The 17,117-nt window shown below is 36.3% G+C and overlaps 1 protein-coding gene across 1 annotated transcript; it reads right to left on the bottom strand.

Moving 5' to 3' along the window:
* Nucleotides 1–2,441: 2,441 nt before the first annotated feature.
* Nucleotides 2,442–16,499, bottom strand: LOC132641020 (uncharacterized). The gene is made up of 10 exons (XM_060357871.1): nt 16,340–16,499; nt 16,142–16,242; nt 7,720–7,781; nt 7,541–7,624; nt 7,396–7,427; nt 7,172–7,253; nt 4,444–4,672; nt 4,080–4,307; nt 3,686–3,978; nt 2,442–3,062 (listed from the first exon to the last, which is right to left on the bottom strand). Exons 1-10 carry the CDS (start codon nt 16,365–16,367, stop codon nt 2,699–2,701), a joined length of 1,503 nt encoding a protein of 500 aa, XP_060213854.1. The 5' UTR covers nt 16,368–16,499; the 3' UTR covers nt 2,442–2,698.
* Nucleotides 16,500–17,117: the final 618 nt, after the last annotated feature.

Genomic DNA, 17,117 nt, shown 5'->3' with positions numbered 1-17,117 from the left:
GCTAGATTAAACTATAATCCCTAGGAAGGTTGTTAGATTTTGATTTGTGCTGGTAGGAATTTGATTTGTCATGGTAGATGTTATCGGATTAGGAGAGGAGGAAGTAATGTAAAGGTTTCAGTTTTGATTGTATATATTTACCTTGGTGATAAAGTTCATTAGTTACCCACAAAAAATGAACTTGTATTCCTAGAAAAATTGTTTTTCAAAAAGTTTTGACCAATCGAACATGAGAAAATTGGAAAATATTTTCTGTAAGCCGAACACACCCCCATTGATTGGCCTTTCACCTCAAATCCATGACTTATTATTCACCTTGTAGGTTATTATAGTTTAATTAGTTACTTCTCCGAATCATTCTTGGCACTAGGTTTTCTTCCCTGTATGGATTTTTATTTTCTATGTAATACATTTCTAGTTTGCATAGCGGAAAAGCAAATTAAAGCAATGTAGCAGACTTGTAGTTATTGAATATTTGTGTACCAGCATGTTTTAAGACTTTATATGGATGGTATTATATTTTGGGACTTGTTGATATGGTTCGGATTGGCACTCGAAAAGCTCGGGGGTGTGTCGTGGGAACCAAAAATGCATTTCATCAATTCTTGGTGCAATTGAATCTGGTGCTCCGCGATCGTGAACCAATGGGACCGCAATCGCATGAAGAGGGTGAGGTGTTGACTGGTCAATGAGAATTTTTTTTAAATTTCTCCATGATCGCGATACGACCGTGAATGCTGTAAGTCATAAAGAATTGACTCTCCGCAATTGCGAGGCCTCCATCGAAGAGGCTTATCTACCACTCTAGGTAGGGGTTCAATTGAACCCTTGACTTTTAATGCGGAGCATATATTTGTGTAAAAAATTACATAAAATTGTAATAAATAGTAGATATGACCCCATAATTATGAAATATAATAGGTTCAATGCTAAGAATTTAAGATTGAACCCATAGAGTTTAACTTCTGGATCCGCCTCTGCTTCATCGCGTTTGCGAAGTTTTGAGCAGAGAGTTAACCAAAGTCAATATTCCCCGCAATGCTTTGTGTCAGCTTGGACCGGGATCATGATGGACCATCCATGATCGCGATGAAGACTTGACTTGGAATAAGTTTGAACAATGACAAAAAATTAGATCATATTTTTATAGGATGCTTCTTCCAGACCCCACATTGTGGGATTTCACTGGGTTGTTGTTGTTGTTGTATTTTTATAGGATGCTTCTTGTGATATATGCCAATTGTCTAAAGGGGCAGCCAGTGTACTAAGCTCCCGCTATGCGCGGGGCCTAAGGAAGGGCCGGACCCTTATGGATGGTTTGGTGCCACACACAGGCGGTTAGTGTGAGGTAACCGTTGCCTATGGTAAGCCTAATAGCCTATTGAAATGCATAGATGACATTATTTGATTCGAGATACTAAAAGGTGATGTGTATATTTACTACTGTTTCATTTATACATGCTTTTACTATTGAGATGTGTGATTACTGTATTTGTGGCAAGCATGATATTTGAAGGACTAGCTCTCCAAGGGTATGACAAGGGGCGAGTCAGAGATTTTACTCGGTCCTTGTGGCTCACCGGTTACTGTTTTGTGGAGATCTATCAACTACCACAGCTGCTGATCCAGCTGACATGAGCCAACAACATTTATCATGCTGGCATTTCAGTCCATTTCCTTAGGTTTTTCCTTGATTTCAATTGTATTTCTAAATTCTAGTATTCGAATTTATGTGTGATTCTCTTTGACTATATTCTGTTGGGTTTGGTTGCATTCAGCCTTTGTTAAGTATTATTGAGTTGTGAATTCATCTTTGAATGTGAGAATGCCTTATGAAGTCAAATGGTATCGATTCGCCAAATAGATAATAGCTCTATAGATGCCAATCACGGCTCATGAAAATGGTACGCGACATATGTAAAAACATTGATTTTACCCATCTCTTTGCAGACTCGAGAAAGATTGCATGGAAATGAACCAATATGACCCAAAAGCTGTGGAATGGAACGGAAAACAATAGCTTTTTAAATTTCCTGTTCAAATATTGTAACAGAAAAGCTAATGAATTCCCACGTTCAATTAAAGGCTACGTAGAGTATAGCTTCTTTTTTCTAACATGAAAAGGATTTATACCATCCATAGATATCAAACTCATGGAAAACATAACTGTGTGGTGAGTCTGAAATCATATTAACAAGATTGCTACACCATATGACAGTCCTTTTTGTTTCTATTTTTGTAGTAGAAAAGAACAGATTTTTTTTTATTTTTTTTTAAAAAAGTTATCTATTTGTTAGTATTTCTTACCATTTGCGGACAACTCTATGTAGCACTAGGCTTTAAGACGACGGCAGGTTTTGGCTCAAACCTTCTCTAACACAGTATGAGATGCAAACATTTGGGAACATAATCATGCACTAGACTCGATACAAGTCCAGGACTGATACAAACTTTTAGTATAAATATCCACAATCAACTGATGTTTTATTTAAATTCTTCAAGCATCACAAAGACTCAACTACCTCATCCTTTAAATAAAAAAGTTTATAAGGAAAGAGGAGAGATACTATGCACAAAGATTAACGCTCAATAAGGTCTAAAAGACCAACAAAAAAGTTGCTTTTGCTTGGGGCACATTTGACATTGGATTATCTGATTCTATGTGATGTGTGGGGTTCCTTTGACAGCTTTAGAAAAGCTAAGGCTGATCAGAGTTATGCCCTTGATCCTGATGCATGTTTGAAGGTGATGTGACTACTGGTATGTCTAAGCTGTTGCTCTTTTCTGTTTCAGATGCTACCTCTCTTACATCAGCTATTCTAGACTCCGTTTGTTGAATATCACTCCACTCACCATGTCCAATCGGCTGATGGTCCGTTTGATCTACTGCTAGATCAACTACATTCTCTGGAGGCACAGGATCAACTGCCCTAGAAACGCTTAAACATGCTTTGTCCACGTTCTCTTCTGATAAATCCACATGCTTGGTTTGTGGAAAGTTATTAATACTACTTGAGCAAGACTCCGTCTTTTCAAACACTTGATTCATATCTACCTGCTGCCTGTCAAGAGGAAAATATTGTTCTGAGAATGAAGCAGAAGTAACTTCAAGAACCCTACATTTGAAACACCCACCCTCCCAAACGCTTAACCACTCTCACTGTGATAAAGTGAGAGGGATACAATCTGCAATGGCTCGGGAATAATGACTCAACTCATGATTTTCACCATGTGGATGTGAAGCTACTAAGATATATTTTCTTTTGAGTAAGGTAACATAGAAGCTTACTAAGATATCAAATAAAATAAAATGTCGTTTAAGCTTGTAAAGCAGCACTTTCAGACACATTTATGCTAGAAGATTCATCCTCCATTGGTTAACACAAATCATAGCTACTATTTCAGCTGCTTTAACTTTTATGTCTATGATGTATCTCTACTTAAAATCTATAAGCTCCTAATGTCTAGCTAAAGAGAAGTAGTGTTCTAAAGGTACTCTTTCTTCAAAAAATAATTATTCAAAAAAGGTACATTCTTCCTACAAAGATTAACTTTTGATTTGACATGCCCTCCCCCAACCTTCTTCCTGCTCTAAGCCTATTTAAATGTAAAATGGATGAAATTTCATGTAATATGTTCAAAGAAATCAGAGCAACGCAAAAGGTTTGTGCAAACAATAATAAACCTTGTTAATTGTGCTTGCAACATCTTCACATATGCCAGCAGTTCTTGCTTCTCCTTTGCAGTAGCAGCCTCTCTTTGTGCGGCTTCTCTTATTCTAGCTTCCGCATCAGCCTCCGTTACTCTGACCTTTTCTTCCGCCCGAACAACAGCCCCTTCCAGTATTACTGCCTGTTCTCTAGCTTTTCCGAGCTCGGAACGCCATAAATGTGCTTCTTGAATTGCTGAATCTCTCTGCTTTATCAGTTGATCCATTTCCTTACTCAGGGTCGTAAACTTTTCTTCGAACTCCCTTAGCTACAAATATGACATTCAAGAACATGACTTGAGTACGATGTAGTAGCTGATGGCCAATGATATATGTGTTATAACTGCAGGTAGTGATCGAGTATTAGTACCTTGGACTTTGATGATTCCAGTTGCTTTTCTGAATCTCCCTTTAAGCGCTCAACCTCAGCACAAGCAATTTTCCTTTGCTCATTCATAGTTTGAGCTGCAGATGCAGCAGCCTCTGCGGCTTCGGCAGTTTCAGATAGTTTATTTGCTAACTCTTTAATCGTGGAATCCCTTGCACGTATTTCCCTGGACAGATTTTGCAACTCTTCATCCTTAACTCTCAGTGTCTCCTGCAGTAGACGGTCAATAAAGCAATGCCTTTGTAAATTTGTCATTCAGTTGTTGTTGAGTTGGTAAATAAAGACAACAAACATTACTGATTATAAGGAACAGGAAGAAAAAAAGGAAATCGCAGCACTTCCTTACCTTCATTATTGACAGGTCATCCATTGGGCCATCAGTTGTGCGGTTCATCATTGTTCCTAACGCATTTCGCATCGCAATCTGCAGCGCTGCCTCAACTTCCTTTGAAGCTTCAAGAGCAGTTGAATTAGCTGCCGCGACTACAGTGGCCACTGTTCCCAATTTTGTTGACCCATTTCCACTTAATGAGTTCACAGCCTCTTTGTGAGCCTTTAAGACGAGCTGTGTTGCACTGATTGTACACATTGGAAGAGGAAAACAAGAAGAGAGTGAAGATGTTATCATAATTAAGATTAACAATCTGCTACATCCTGTAAAAAATATTAGAAAAAGAGGAGAAAAAAAAGAGAGATAAATCTGCCTTGTGAAACTTTAATAACATCAAAATCTCTGCTATGGAAATGTTCATCTAATTGAGTTTACAGAACAGCAGATAAGAAGTAAAAATAGCAAATGAAATGAGGCTGGCATATGTTAAATGGAGTGCCTGTGTGAACACTTCATTAACTCAGTCTGTCTAAATAAGGGAGAGCAAAACCTCCAAACCCACTACCCTAGGAAAAAGGATCTTCTCCCACCACCAAAAAAAAAAAAAAAGAGAGAGAGATACTGTTACAGGAGCTCAATTAAACTTATTTAGATATAATCTGTGAGGTAGCCTGTTACACATTCTTTTAGGAGGCTTGGCACTATCTGTTTCAAGGTAACAAACTTGAATGATTGTGGATTTTGGATCCAAGAATGGAGATGAACATATCATTCACGGGATGAAGATATGGATAAAATACACGTAACTTAGTATGGTGTCCATACAATCTAATTATCTGACAATCAAAACCTAAATGAGCATATTTAGGGAATAAAAGTAAGAGTCTCATACTCTCATGATGTATGTTCTTTATATTGTTTAGCTCTATTATCCTAGAGTTTGATGGTAATTTCTTTTTTAAAACAAAAGGTAAATTTTATTGATAGGTCCCAAGATCATACAAAGTACAAAAGGAGGGATGATTCTTTCTATATATAAGGAATACAGAAGGCTTCACAGTATAAGTCATTCACAACATTCCTTGGGTACCAAAGAAAGATGCTTTAAACATCTAAATTTCACATGAGAACTGAGTTCTTTTTCCCTTCAAAACATCTTCTATCACATTATGTAAGTGGGAATAGCATTCTGCTAGCACTGTCTTTGACTCTTCCAGATCTTCTGTCCATTCCAACTACTAATTACTTGCTGTAGATTACCAGGCACGGCCTACTTAGCTCCAAATTTATGAACATGGTCCAAATTTACCAAGTATATTTGCAATTTAAGAAGATAAACTGATTCATTTGGTTCTTCACATATGAAACATATACTGCAGATGACAATGCCTATTCTTTGCAGATTATCACGAGTTAAGCAAGCTTCATGTGCTGCTACCCAAACGAAACAAGCAGCTCCAGTGGAACTTTTGTTTTACAAGGCCAATCCACCTTTTTTTTTTTTTTGAAATACGTAAGGATTTTGTAGATGTCAAAAAGAAAAAAGAAAAAAAGCAACCACTAATATGGTGCTTGTGGGATTACATAATCTGGGACCCCCCTCTACAAAAAGGCCAATCCACTTTCAATTTGGTGGTTGGAATCTATGTTGCTTGGACTCTCCAAAAATGACGCCGCACCCGTGGCGGATCCTTCAAAAATGCATTACTTTTGGAGGATTCGACATGCGCCTGTGTCCATTTTTGAAGAGTCCGAGTAACATAGGTTGGAATAAAATAAGAAAGCATGAGTCAACACGGTCTGTTTTGAAATGGTAAACGTGATTTTAAAAAGTTAACCATTGTTGCTAGGCCAACAGTAGAAAGAAAAATGAGAGGCCCTAGGTTAACAAAGCAGCTGAACACATATACATGCAGCCACAGTCATGTATCTCGTGTCCTTTCCCTTCCTCCTATTATTCAAACAAAGTCATTGTCATTGTTTCATCACTGATGGCTCACCCACATCATGGTAGTATCTTAATTCTATTAGGATGGCAAATTAAACATTAAAAGGAAATGGAAACCTATAAAAATAGTTATCCCCAACTATCAACATGTGATCTGATGGCAGCCATACAGCCGGAAAGTTCTACAGAGGCTTTGGTCCCCTTTTTATTCTTTTGAATATATGTTCAATTTGGTTAGTTAAATGAGTACTAGGGAAAAAAAAAAAATCAACCATTTTACATTGTTAAACTATTGATATTGCTCAATCACATCGTGTTCTTTACCTTGTATTCTAATTACTGCACCTTGCTCTGACAAAACAACCAATACTTTATAATATCCTAAAGGACTACAGAGAGGTAAATGGATGATTTCATTAATGCGGCGCAATATGAAATCAGTAGGAGTTTCTTCAATAGACCATCATCAAGATGAAGCTACTGTAAACATTATATGTAATCTGAACAATATCTCCAAAACTAATATCTCCAAAACTAACTGATTAGTATTTGCACGGTCTATCTTCGACTAACGAACATTGTGTCGTTGTTAATTGAGGTAATAAAGAACAACGAGAGGAGAGCTACTGTAAACATTATATGTAATCTGAACAATATCTCCAAAACTAACTGATTAGTATTTGCACGGTCTATCTTCGACTAACGAACATTGTGTCATTAATTGAGGTAATAAAGAACAACGAGAGGATTGTAGTCTCCACAGCATTAATGAAAAAGAAACCATTGACAACTTACTGCAACGTAGATACCCAAGCCCTAGCTGCACCAGGGGTTTCTGCGCATAGGAAGTAGTCTTTCTTTTGTGGAGTGCCAATATCTGAGTACAGTTAAGGATAAAAGAAGCAACACAAAAACTTCCCAAACGGGTGCTACAACTTAGAATTCCCTATTTATACCTCAGAGAGGGGGGAGAGAGCAAGGAAAATAGGACAAGAATCTCAAAAATCAAAGTTGGATACAAAAACAGCAGCCATCATATTTTGGCAGTCCACTGAAACCAAGATACAGGGAACAAGAAATAAATTGTATTAGTCATCAGGAAGATAATCCAGTATTTTGAAGAATCAAAATTTTACTCCTCAAAAAATTATTTTATGAACTTACTGGAAGTTTACAGGAGATAAGGATATCGTGCTATTGGCATCGAATATTATGGTACCCTTGACTGTTGGCTCATTCCTCTTAGCCCTAGAAACCAAATGAAAGAATACTTGAATGGGGGCAACAACCATATGATAGAAATTTAGAAACTATATGAAAATGTCTAGTCCAACAAAACACACTTGTATTCCATTTTTCCAGTTGTTGGATCCAATATCACCCATCTCTCGTTCCACTTCCTCAGCTGTTCAAAAAGCCAAAAGAGTTGTCAATTGGCAAATCAGGAAGTTTCTAAATCTTCGAACACATAATTGAAACTAAACAATATAGAATGACAAATTTGACGTCCATCTAATACACTAAGGACCCATTTGAGTTAACAACTTCACTTCCAAATGTTTCTTACTTTATTCGCAAGTCGAAGTTTGTCTCACAAGTTCTGGAAAAGAATTTGTATTTAACTTAAAATAATTATTTAAGTTCAAATAGTGGGTTTAAAGGTGTATTTCAACTTCAAAATAGATCATTCATGAGACATTTTTTCCTAAAAACTACAGCCACAGGTATCCAAACGCAACTCAACTTCCACAAATTATTTTATCTGCTGCAACTTCAAATTAATTTCTTTTCAACTTCAACTCAAATAAGTCTAAAGACCTCATCAAGCAACACTGGAATAAAGAGATAACTATGACTTGACTTAGGGACAGCTCAGCTGGATGCCACATGGTTTACATTATCTCCTTACTAAGTGAAATGCAGTCTTCGGTGTAAAGCTCTAGGGAATGCAGTACTCAAGTAATAAACGTTTAAATCAGCAACTGGCAGTATATTGAGAAGTAATTTAAATTGTGGAGCCACAAATAATTGAGGCTGTTTGCAAGCTTCCTTCTGCGATATGAAGGATATTTCTCTTATAAGTTTCTGTTGTATGAGAGAATTGAAGAAGTGTACCATGAGAATCACGTTTTCAGGAAGATTCTTTACCTATTTATCTCTTTTGATAAAACAAGATTCTTAAATTTGTTAATACATCTTGTATGCAGAGGTTTTTTCCCATCGCACCAGTCAATTATTAATTTCGACAGACAATATGGGCACTAGAACAATTTGGTGCTATATATCATCACTCACATCGAATAAAGTATACTACACAACCAAACAGAAAAAGTGATACTCCACAAAATCTTGGAACAACTAGCATTTTCATGCAAGGTCTTACAATTTTATCCTAGTTTAGGGAAAAGAAACTCTTAGGATTTCTGAGATCAACTGATCCCACTTTGTGCAAATAAATATTAGGAATAAGAGGTGGAGTAAACCTAAACAGATTTACTTTGACCCAAAAAAAAAAAAAAAAAAAAAAAAAAAAAGTTGCAACAACAGAGCATTAGCTACAGTCGCATCCTTATTTGTTGTGATCATAAATGTAAAAGAGTGGACTGATCTCTATACTCTTGAATGGTCTCCTAAACAACATGCCCAAAGATATTTGGCTTCCATCTCTTCTAAGAACATTAACTACAGTAGCATCCTTGTGAATGGTGACCATAAATGTAAACGAGTGAACTCTAACTTTAATAGTTGCAATCTTATACCCAGTGTCTAAGTAAAATTGGATACATTTGCCATTCTCAAGTGTAATGTGAATGCATCTTGAGAAACTTATTACATCCCTTCATAATTCCAATAAACAAGCTAGTCCTGTACAAGGTTATGACTTTCTCCAGGAGGCATCCATAAGTATCCACATTTTACCAGTATCACCTTCAGGGGCGGATCTACAGTAGCGGGTGTGGGTTCTCGGGAACCCACACCCGCTACCATAAGACCTATTTTGATATTGTAAAATATAGAAGAGTATAAGTATTTTCATAGTGGAACCCATTACGAAATCGCTGGTTGGTACCATGGCAAAGGACGGACTGCCGAAGAGGATTTTGCCCAGGTGGTTGCGGGATCAATTCCGGCTGGGCTTTTTAAAAAAAAAAAAAAATCAATTGGCTTTCTTTTGCTTCTAAAAAGCAACAGCCATCAAACAAAAAACATAGACCCAGCATATTAAAACAGTAACCCACGTTTTATTCTTCTTTTATTGTTTTTTAAAAAAACATTACAAAGTGAACTAAAAAGAATCAACCAATAAATTATTACTTTACCAAAATCCCAATATCTCAAATTAAATTTGAGACCAAAACAAATGAGAAACAAGAAAAGCTAGGGTTAAAAAATAGCTTCTCTTCTATAAGGGACTTCTTGTTCTTGCGATTGTTGGATCTAATTCTAGTTAGTTGATTCTGATTTGTTAATTTTCATTATTTTTTCAATTTTGAGTTTTACTATCCATATTTCACGATTACTGAAGTTTACTACTTTCAAAGTAGTAGTTTTGCGAAAGTAGTAATTTTGTTAGTTTGGAGTGAAAGCCATGGCATCTTTGGCAACCCTTGCTGCAGTGCAGTCCAGTACCAACGTCAAAGGCCTAGCTGGAATCTCCATTGCTGGAACTAAGCTTCATCTTAAAAATATGGTGACAAGAGCGTATACTTTGATTTAGAGGAATTAGGCAACACCACTGGCCAGTGGGACTTGTATGGATCAGATGACAAGAACATATTATGTAAATTAATTGTTAGTTTCTTCAAGATACCCTTAAATATTGACAAGAAGAAGTTATTTTATTAAGCTGCTTAATAAGAGAATTGGGCCTGGTTACTTCTCTCATTTCTTTTTCGGGAATGCTGTTCACTTATGGGACTATACTAGATATGTTGTTGTAATTTTTTATTTTTTTTTTGGGAACCCACAACCTTAAATTCCTGGATCCGCCTCTGATCACCTTCACCTTCCTAATCCCTCCTGGCAAACAAGTCTTAACAAACATTTATTTAATAAAAACTGATCGAAGGTGCTTAAACTATGTATACTTAAGCCTCCTCCCTCCCCCAAGGCTGCTATTGTGTCTCATCCTACCGGACGGTATTGCCTGTCTCTCACTCTCACACTCACCCACGTTCCCCCAAAGAAATCCCTCATTAATTTCCAGTACTCGCACTAAGGTGATAATGACCTCGGAGATAAAATATGTTGAGATATTTGACAGAGTCAACTTGATGAGAGTGACTTTTCCACCTTTTGAGGAATATTGCATCTTCCAACCCTCCACCTTTCCTTTCATCTTCCAACCCTCCTACCAGATGGTATTGCCTCTCTCTCACTCTCACACTCACCTACCTTCCCCCTAAGAAATCCCTCATTAACTTCCAGTACTCGCACTAAGGTGAATAATGAACTAGGAGATAAAATATGTTGAGATATTTGACAGAGTTAACTTGATGAGAGTGACTTTTCCACCTTTGAGGAATATTGCATCTTCCAACCCTCCACTTTTCCTTTCATTTTCTAGTATCACTGGTTTCAGACTTTGGTGCCTTTAACATTTCTCCACATAAACAAGTTCAAACATGTGGTAGGAAGATAAGTCCTTGGTACGCACATATTGAGTCGAGTTCCCCGTGGATCTGCACCTTCCTGAACCCAGAATTTCCTAGCGCCACGTAAACTTCATGCATAAGTACCTAATTTTCATCCATGTAGTTTCATGATAGATCAATGTCATCTGCAAACAAGAGATAAGATGTTGATACATAGTTCCTAGCCCCTCTTCACTTCAAACCTACTCAAGATAACTAACTTCTATGGATTGTTCCATGAGCTCTTGTGGCCTCTATAAAAATGGAAAGATTAAAAGTGATAAAGGATCACCCTGATACCTTGCAGCTCCTTAAACACATCAAAGACTCCTTAACCATAAAAGGAGAATCTCATCATAGATATGCAGTACCTTATCCAATTTCTCCATTCATCTCCAAAATTATTGGACAATGTAATGTAGGCAGTGTTTTAAAAGGCACGGGCGTAAGGCGAGGCATTTTACATATGCCTCGCCCAGGTGTAAGCCCCGAGGCACAGGGCGTAAGCCCCATGGGTACTTAATTTTTAATATTTTCTAAATTAATAAAATAAAAATATAAGTAAAAAATATATTAAAATTATATAAATCAAAAAGAATTAGTATAAAAATGTATATATTTATTATTAACATGCTAACATATGCATGAACTATTAAAAAAATCTTGAAAAAGTGAATGTAAAGATGCATTACACAATAACATGACTATGATGAAACATAATTAGAGTTGACAAAACGATACTCTGTCCTAATAATTCAAAGATAAAATTGACAATAATATAAAGTTATTATTTTAAAACCTAAAACTAGATACAAATTAAATCTCATTATAATACAAATAGTCAGAGTAGAGTCTTCAAAACATTATCTAAATTAGAGTGATAGCAAAAGAAATTCTAAAACTAAAAACTATCTTGAAAAAGATAAATTGAAGAATGCTAAGAAAATCTTGAAGAAAATAAAGCATAAAGAAGGAAAATGCAAACATGGAAGATGGTAAGAATTGGAGGACAAAACTATTTGCTTTATAGTTTACTTTGCATACAAAGGTAAAGTGTATATGTTACTCCGTAAACAACAATGAGAAAAGCTTATGAAATTAGGATAAACGATTAGAAAAACTTTTGACTTTTTGAGATATTTAGTTTGAGAATTTACTATGAGTTAATTACTGGATATTTAACTTTCTTTTAAAAAAAATATTAAGCAATTTTGGCTCAAATTTGTAAAAGTTCCCGGGGCTTACGCCTAGGCGAACGCCCCGAAGGTTGGGGCTTACGCCCCGTCTGTACACCTCGGTGCGTTTTTGGTACGCCTCGCCTCGGGGTTCGCCCTAAAAACGCCTTTTAAAACACTGATGTAGGTGAAGATAAATCATATTTACATGACAAAAAGTAACAAATCTATGTATGAGATGCACAACTTTATAGATCAAAAGTTCCAAATTAATATCTCGTTTTGTTTCTTGGAAATTAGAAGTGTTTATTTTTCAAAAAAAAAAAAGTACTTTTGTTGAAAAGTTAAGGTGTTGCACCAAATTTTTATCAAAGTGATTTTGGGAGTAGTAGAACCAAATTATCTGCGAGAAGGAAACAGAAGTTTGTAACTTGCCTTTTGGAAGCTAAGCAGAAAATTATATTTTTAGGGGGAAACCCTTACCAAAACATTATTTGACCAAACCATCCCTTTTTAATTTAACATAGCAAACTCTCCTTTCTTACATCTTAAGTAATTAAATGTGAAAAACTTAATTAAATTCTATCATAAATATATTCAAAACCATTTATCAATTTAAATAATACTAATTGTAAAGTGAACATTTATATATCCTTTTTCGGAATTTGCACACAAAAAGCATGGACGGTTGTTTCTCTATAACTGAGAAAGCGTTTTTTTTATTGGAATAACTGAAAATGCATTTTTTGAATAATTTAACCAAACACAAACTACTACTCCCCCAAAGTACTTTTGAATGAAGCTCCATGGGAAAAAAAGTCAAAACAAAAATAAGCACATTTTGAAAATTTGTCCAAGTGGGCTCTAACTCAAACTAAAATATAATAAGAAACCATACTTTCACATCCCTAGCTGATTGCGGGTGTCGGATACGGGTACGGATCTAGAGGTCGGATTCGGCATGATCTAAATTTTATGATTCGTGGGTACGGATACGGGTGCGGGGATTCGGTAAAAAATAATTCAAAATTCTAAAAATATAAGTACAAAAATGTAAATTAGGTGTTCTCAATTCTTTCTATTCTTGATTTTATCTTTTCAAAAAATCTCTATTTGGTTCCTTAAAGTAATATTTTTTTCAAACTGTTATACAGAATTAGTTTGTTCCCTAATTATGTGAATTAGGGTTAGGGAAAATACATACCTATCAATCATAGGTTATATAGAAGTTTCTTTTTTTTTGATAATTAGGTTATATAGAAGTTTCTTGAGGAGTTTATAATGGTCTTAGGTCAGCCACTCCGCCTAAACATACCTTTTTCATAAACCCTAACCCACCAACTTCGATAACATACCCTTCATACCAGCCCCTTTCATAAACCCTAACACACCACGAGATAGATCGACTCCCGACGACCTGATCTCTGAAAATCCCAGCCGCAACCGACCTTGCACGCGCCGTCACGCGCCAACTGTCGGTCAGCGTCGGCGAGCGTGTCAGTGTCACGCACAGGCAGGTGAACTTTTCCGGCAGTTTTCAACCTCGTTTCTTCTTCTGTGGAGGTCGCCCACACTTTCAGACTCTACCCATGCTACTTTTTCTAGCTGCTTTGGTCAAAGAATCCAATCTCTATTGACCGGATCTGACACGAATCCCGCACCCTAACCCGTGTCGGTGTCGTGTCGACATGGGTACGACGGCAAAAGTGTCGGGTCCGAGCAACATAGGTTTTAGGGGTGGAATTTGTGGTGTCAACCCATCGGTTTTATCGTTATTCTAGTTTCTTCTCTAGCCGAGCGTGAAAGATTACATTTTGATTTACCAGAAGCAGAAGAAGAATTAGTAGCAGGTATCAAACCGAATATTCAGGTATCACATTTGGTTTATATTTAATGTCTAAATTGCAAATACTCCCTCCGTCCCAATTTATATGACACTTTTTCCTTTTTAGTCAGTCCCAAAAAGAATGACACCTTTCTAATTTTTTATTTTTTTTTGAAACAAACATTCTATTATAGACAAACCTATACCAAAGGTGTCCTTCAGTAATACTTACAAGTAGTAGGCAAAACCTACCACCTAGGACCTTCACAAACAATCTAAAACACTGACAATGTCCTCAGCCTCTTGAGGAAGGTCATGAATACACCAAAAGTAGAAAAACACCAGACAATTCATTTTCAATTTCTAGGAGGAGATACTCTTGTCTTCAAAACATCTCTGGTTTCTCTCCTTCCAAATTGTCCACCAAATGCAAGCTGGGACAATCTTCCATCTCTCCCTGTGTCTAGACATATTCCTATCTCTATTCCAGCAAGCTAGAACATCCAATGTACTCCTTGGCATAGTCCACGTGATTCCCCTCAAATTAATAAATACCTGCCAAAGTTGTTGTCACTTTACAGTGTAAGAAGAGATGGTTTATTGTCTCTGCTTGAGTTTCACAAAAAAAGCATCTGAAACAAAGCTAAAGGCCTGTTTTCATCACTTTTTCCTAAGTTAGGACAGCTTTTCTAGCCAGTAACCAAGAAAAACATGCCACCTTGTATGGAATCTTCAGTTTCCATATCATCTTCCAAGGCCAAAACCCAGGCTGAGGCCTTATATATTGTAAGCACTTATAAGCAGATTTGACAGAAAAAGTCCCTTTTTTCTCCTTCAGCAAGACTAGACTATCTTCATTAGTGGAAAAATCCTTGAAAAGTTCAAGGGTGCTTCAGAAATCTGTCAACCTCTCCACTTCCCAATCATTGAGTAGTCTTCTGAAACTGAGGTTCCACCCTTGGTTGTCCTTAGCTTCCAAGATTGTTGCCCTCTTCTTTTTTGAAATTGGTAACTGTATCTATATTTCATCCTGATCAAAACAGTACATAGGTTTCACTGAACCATATTTACAAAGGTATTCCAACTTTCTGAGATCCTACTCCGACATTGAATCTAATACATCAATGATGGAGACTGTATCATTGGAATAGACCTGATTACACCAAAAACATAATAACATAATACATTTCAGCTTGATTTTCTGCATACTATTTTCTACATTTTCAAAACACCTAGAGTTTCTCTCCTTCCAGATTGTCCACCAAATGCTTGCAGGGACAATTCTCCATCTACTTCTGTTCTTTGCTTGCAACCCTCCATTGCCTACTTTGATCCTGGTATTTTTTCCACATTTTAGGCCACTGATTCCTGATGGTTCTCCACAAGCCAACTCCATAAGGATTCTTCACTTCCTTTGTGACCCATTGACCTTCCATTCCATATCTTGACAGGACAACCTGTCTCCACAAAGACTGTTCATTTGAACAAATCTCCGCAGCAATTTCAACAGAAGGCTTTGGTTTTGTGTCCTCAAGTTCTTAATACCCATTCCTCCTGCTTGCTTACTGGATGTGACTGTCAACCACTCCGCCAAATGAATCTTCTTTGTCTCACTGTTTCCTTGCCATAGGAAATTTCTTTTCATGGTATCCAGCTTCTCAATGACATTCACTGGCATGGGAAATACAGACATCATATAGGTTGGCATGGCATCAAGAACACTGTTAATAAGAGTCAGTCTACCTCCCAGAGATAGGTATTGGCTCTTCCAATTAACTAGTTTCTTTTCACATTTCTCCAGCACTGTATTCCAGATAGGTATTGGCTCTTCCAATCAGCTCACTACTCACCATAATCTTTCCTCTACATAGTCCATTGAGAAAATCTTTTAAGATATGCATTAGTATCCCAGCATAATGAGCAGTTCAAATTACCATTGACCCACATGATCTGAGGGTAAAACAGTAAAATCACCTCAATCACAACATAGTTGTGGTCGATGATACCAACTCTCTACATCCAATTCGGCTATATTAATCCATTTCTTTCCAATACTAGTAAATGATTTTCCTTTTTAAGACAAAATTATCAATACTTACAAAAAAGGAGCAATAAGAAGGGGAAGGCTTACAGTTTCGGATCGTTTGAGAAGTGGGCCCTGTAGTAAATTCCTACCAGAACCAGAAGCTAATTGGCGTTTGATCTTCTCTAAACTTGTCTTCGTATCTGTATCTCCCTGCAAAAGAAAGAACCCCAAATTTATAGTGTTAGTCAGGAAAGTGATTTGGGGTACTAAATTAGGGGAGGGTGAAAGAGAAATCAGGGGGACTTGCCAAAGGAGCTCCATTGGTAGCCATGGGAAGAAGGAAGATGCTGGTGGAGATATGTGTAGAGAAGGGAGTTTAGTTAGAAAGGAAGAAAATAGGGAGCTGTAAAGGGGCAGCTGGTAGGTTCCTTTTTTGGTTGGACCTGTTGGTGAATCTTGACTACCTCCTATGAATACTTTTTTGTTTATTGCGTAGGTTGTTAAAATATGATTAAGTTACCTATATTGATTACAATTTTCCTATTTTGTTCCAATCTTAATTATTTTTTAAAGTAATCAATATTGATTAGAGTATAATTTATTGGAGAGACATAAGAATAATTTAATAAAATTATATTTATATTTGTAATTTCTTAAAGAACGTGTAAAACAGAAAATGGACAAATAATATGAAGTGGAGGGAGTACACAAATGGACAGTTGCAAACGTGTATTATTTAACCTATTATAATAAATTTATTATTATTATTATTAGAATACTAGTTAATATTTGTCAAAAGTCATTATAGTTATCAATTGGTGTTTTGATATACAAATACTACTATTAATTAACATTATTAGTAAGAGAACTTAAAAACTCGTTAAAATGTTTGACACAATTCTACTTATATGTTTTTTGTATAGTATATTATATAGTATATTAATATTAAAGTCAACTTTACACGTATCTCTAACAGGTATTCTTTATCAAAACTCAAACTTTAATTTTTATTGTTTTGCCTTTATTTATTCAAACACTGGTCTACCATAACTTATAATCGTTTTTCCTAGTTTTAACGATT

Source organism: Lycium barbarum, chromosome 5 (genome assembly GCF_019175385.1).
Source record: "Lycium barbarum isolate Lr01 chromosome 5, ASM1917538v2, whole genome shotgun sequence".
Lineage (NCBI taxonomy): Eukaryota > Viridiplantae > Streptophyta > Magnoliopsida > Solanales > Solanaceae > Lycium > Lycium barbarum.
Note: the sequence above shows the minus strand (reverse complement) of the source record. Positions and strands in the feature narration are given on the sequence as shown.

Coding starts and splice junctions, on each gene's coding strand:
- LOC132641020 (XM_060357871.1), bottom strand. CDS start 16,367: ATGGCTACCAATGGAGCTCCTTTGGCAA. Junction 4,308..4,443: donor ATGACCTGTCAATAATGAAG/GTAAGGAAGTGC, acceptor CGTCTACTGCAG/GAGACACTGAGAGTTAAGGA. Junction 3,979..4,079: donor TGGAATCATCAAAGTCCAAG/GTACTAATACTC, acceptor TCATATTTGTAG/CTAAGGGAGTTCGAAGAAAA.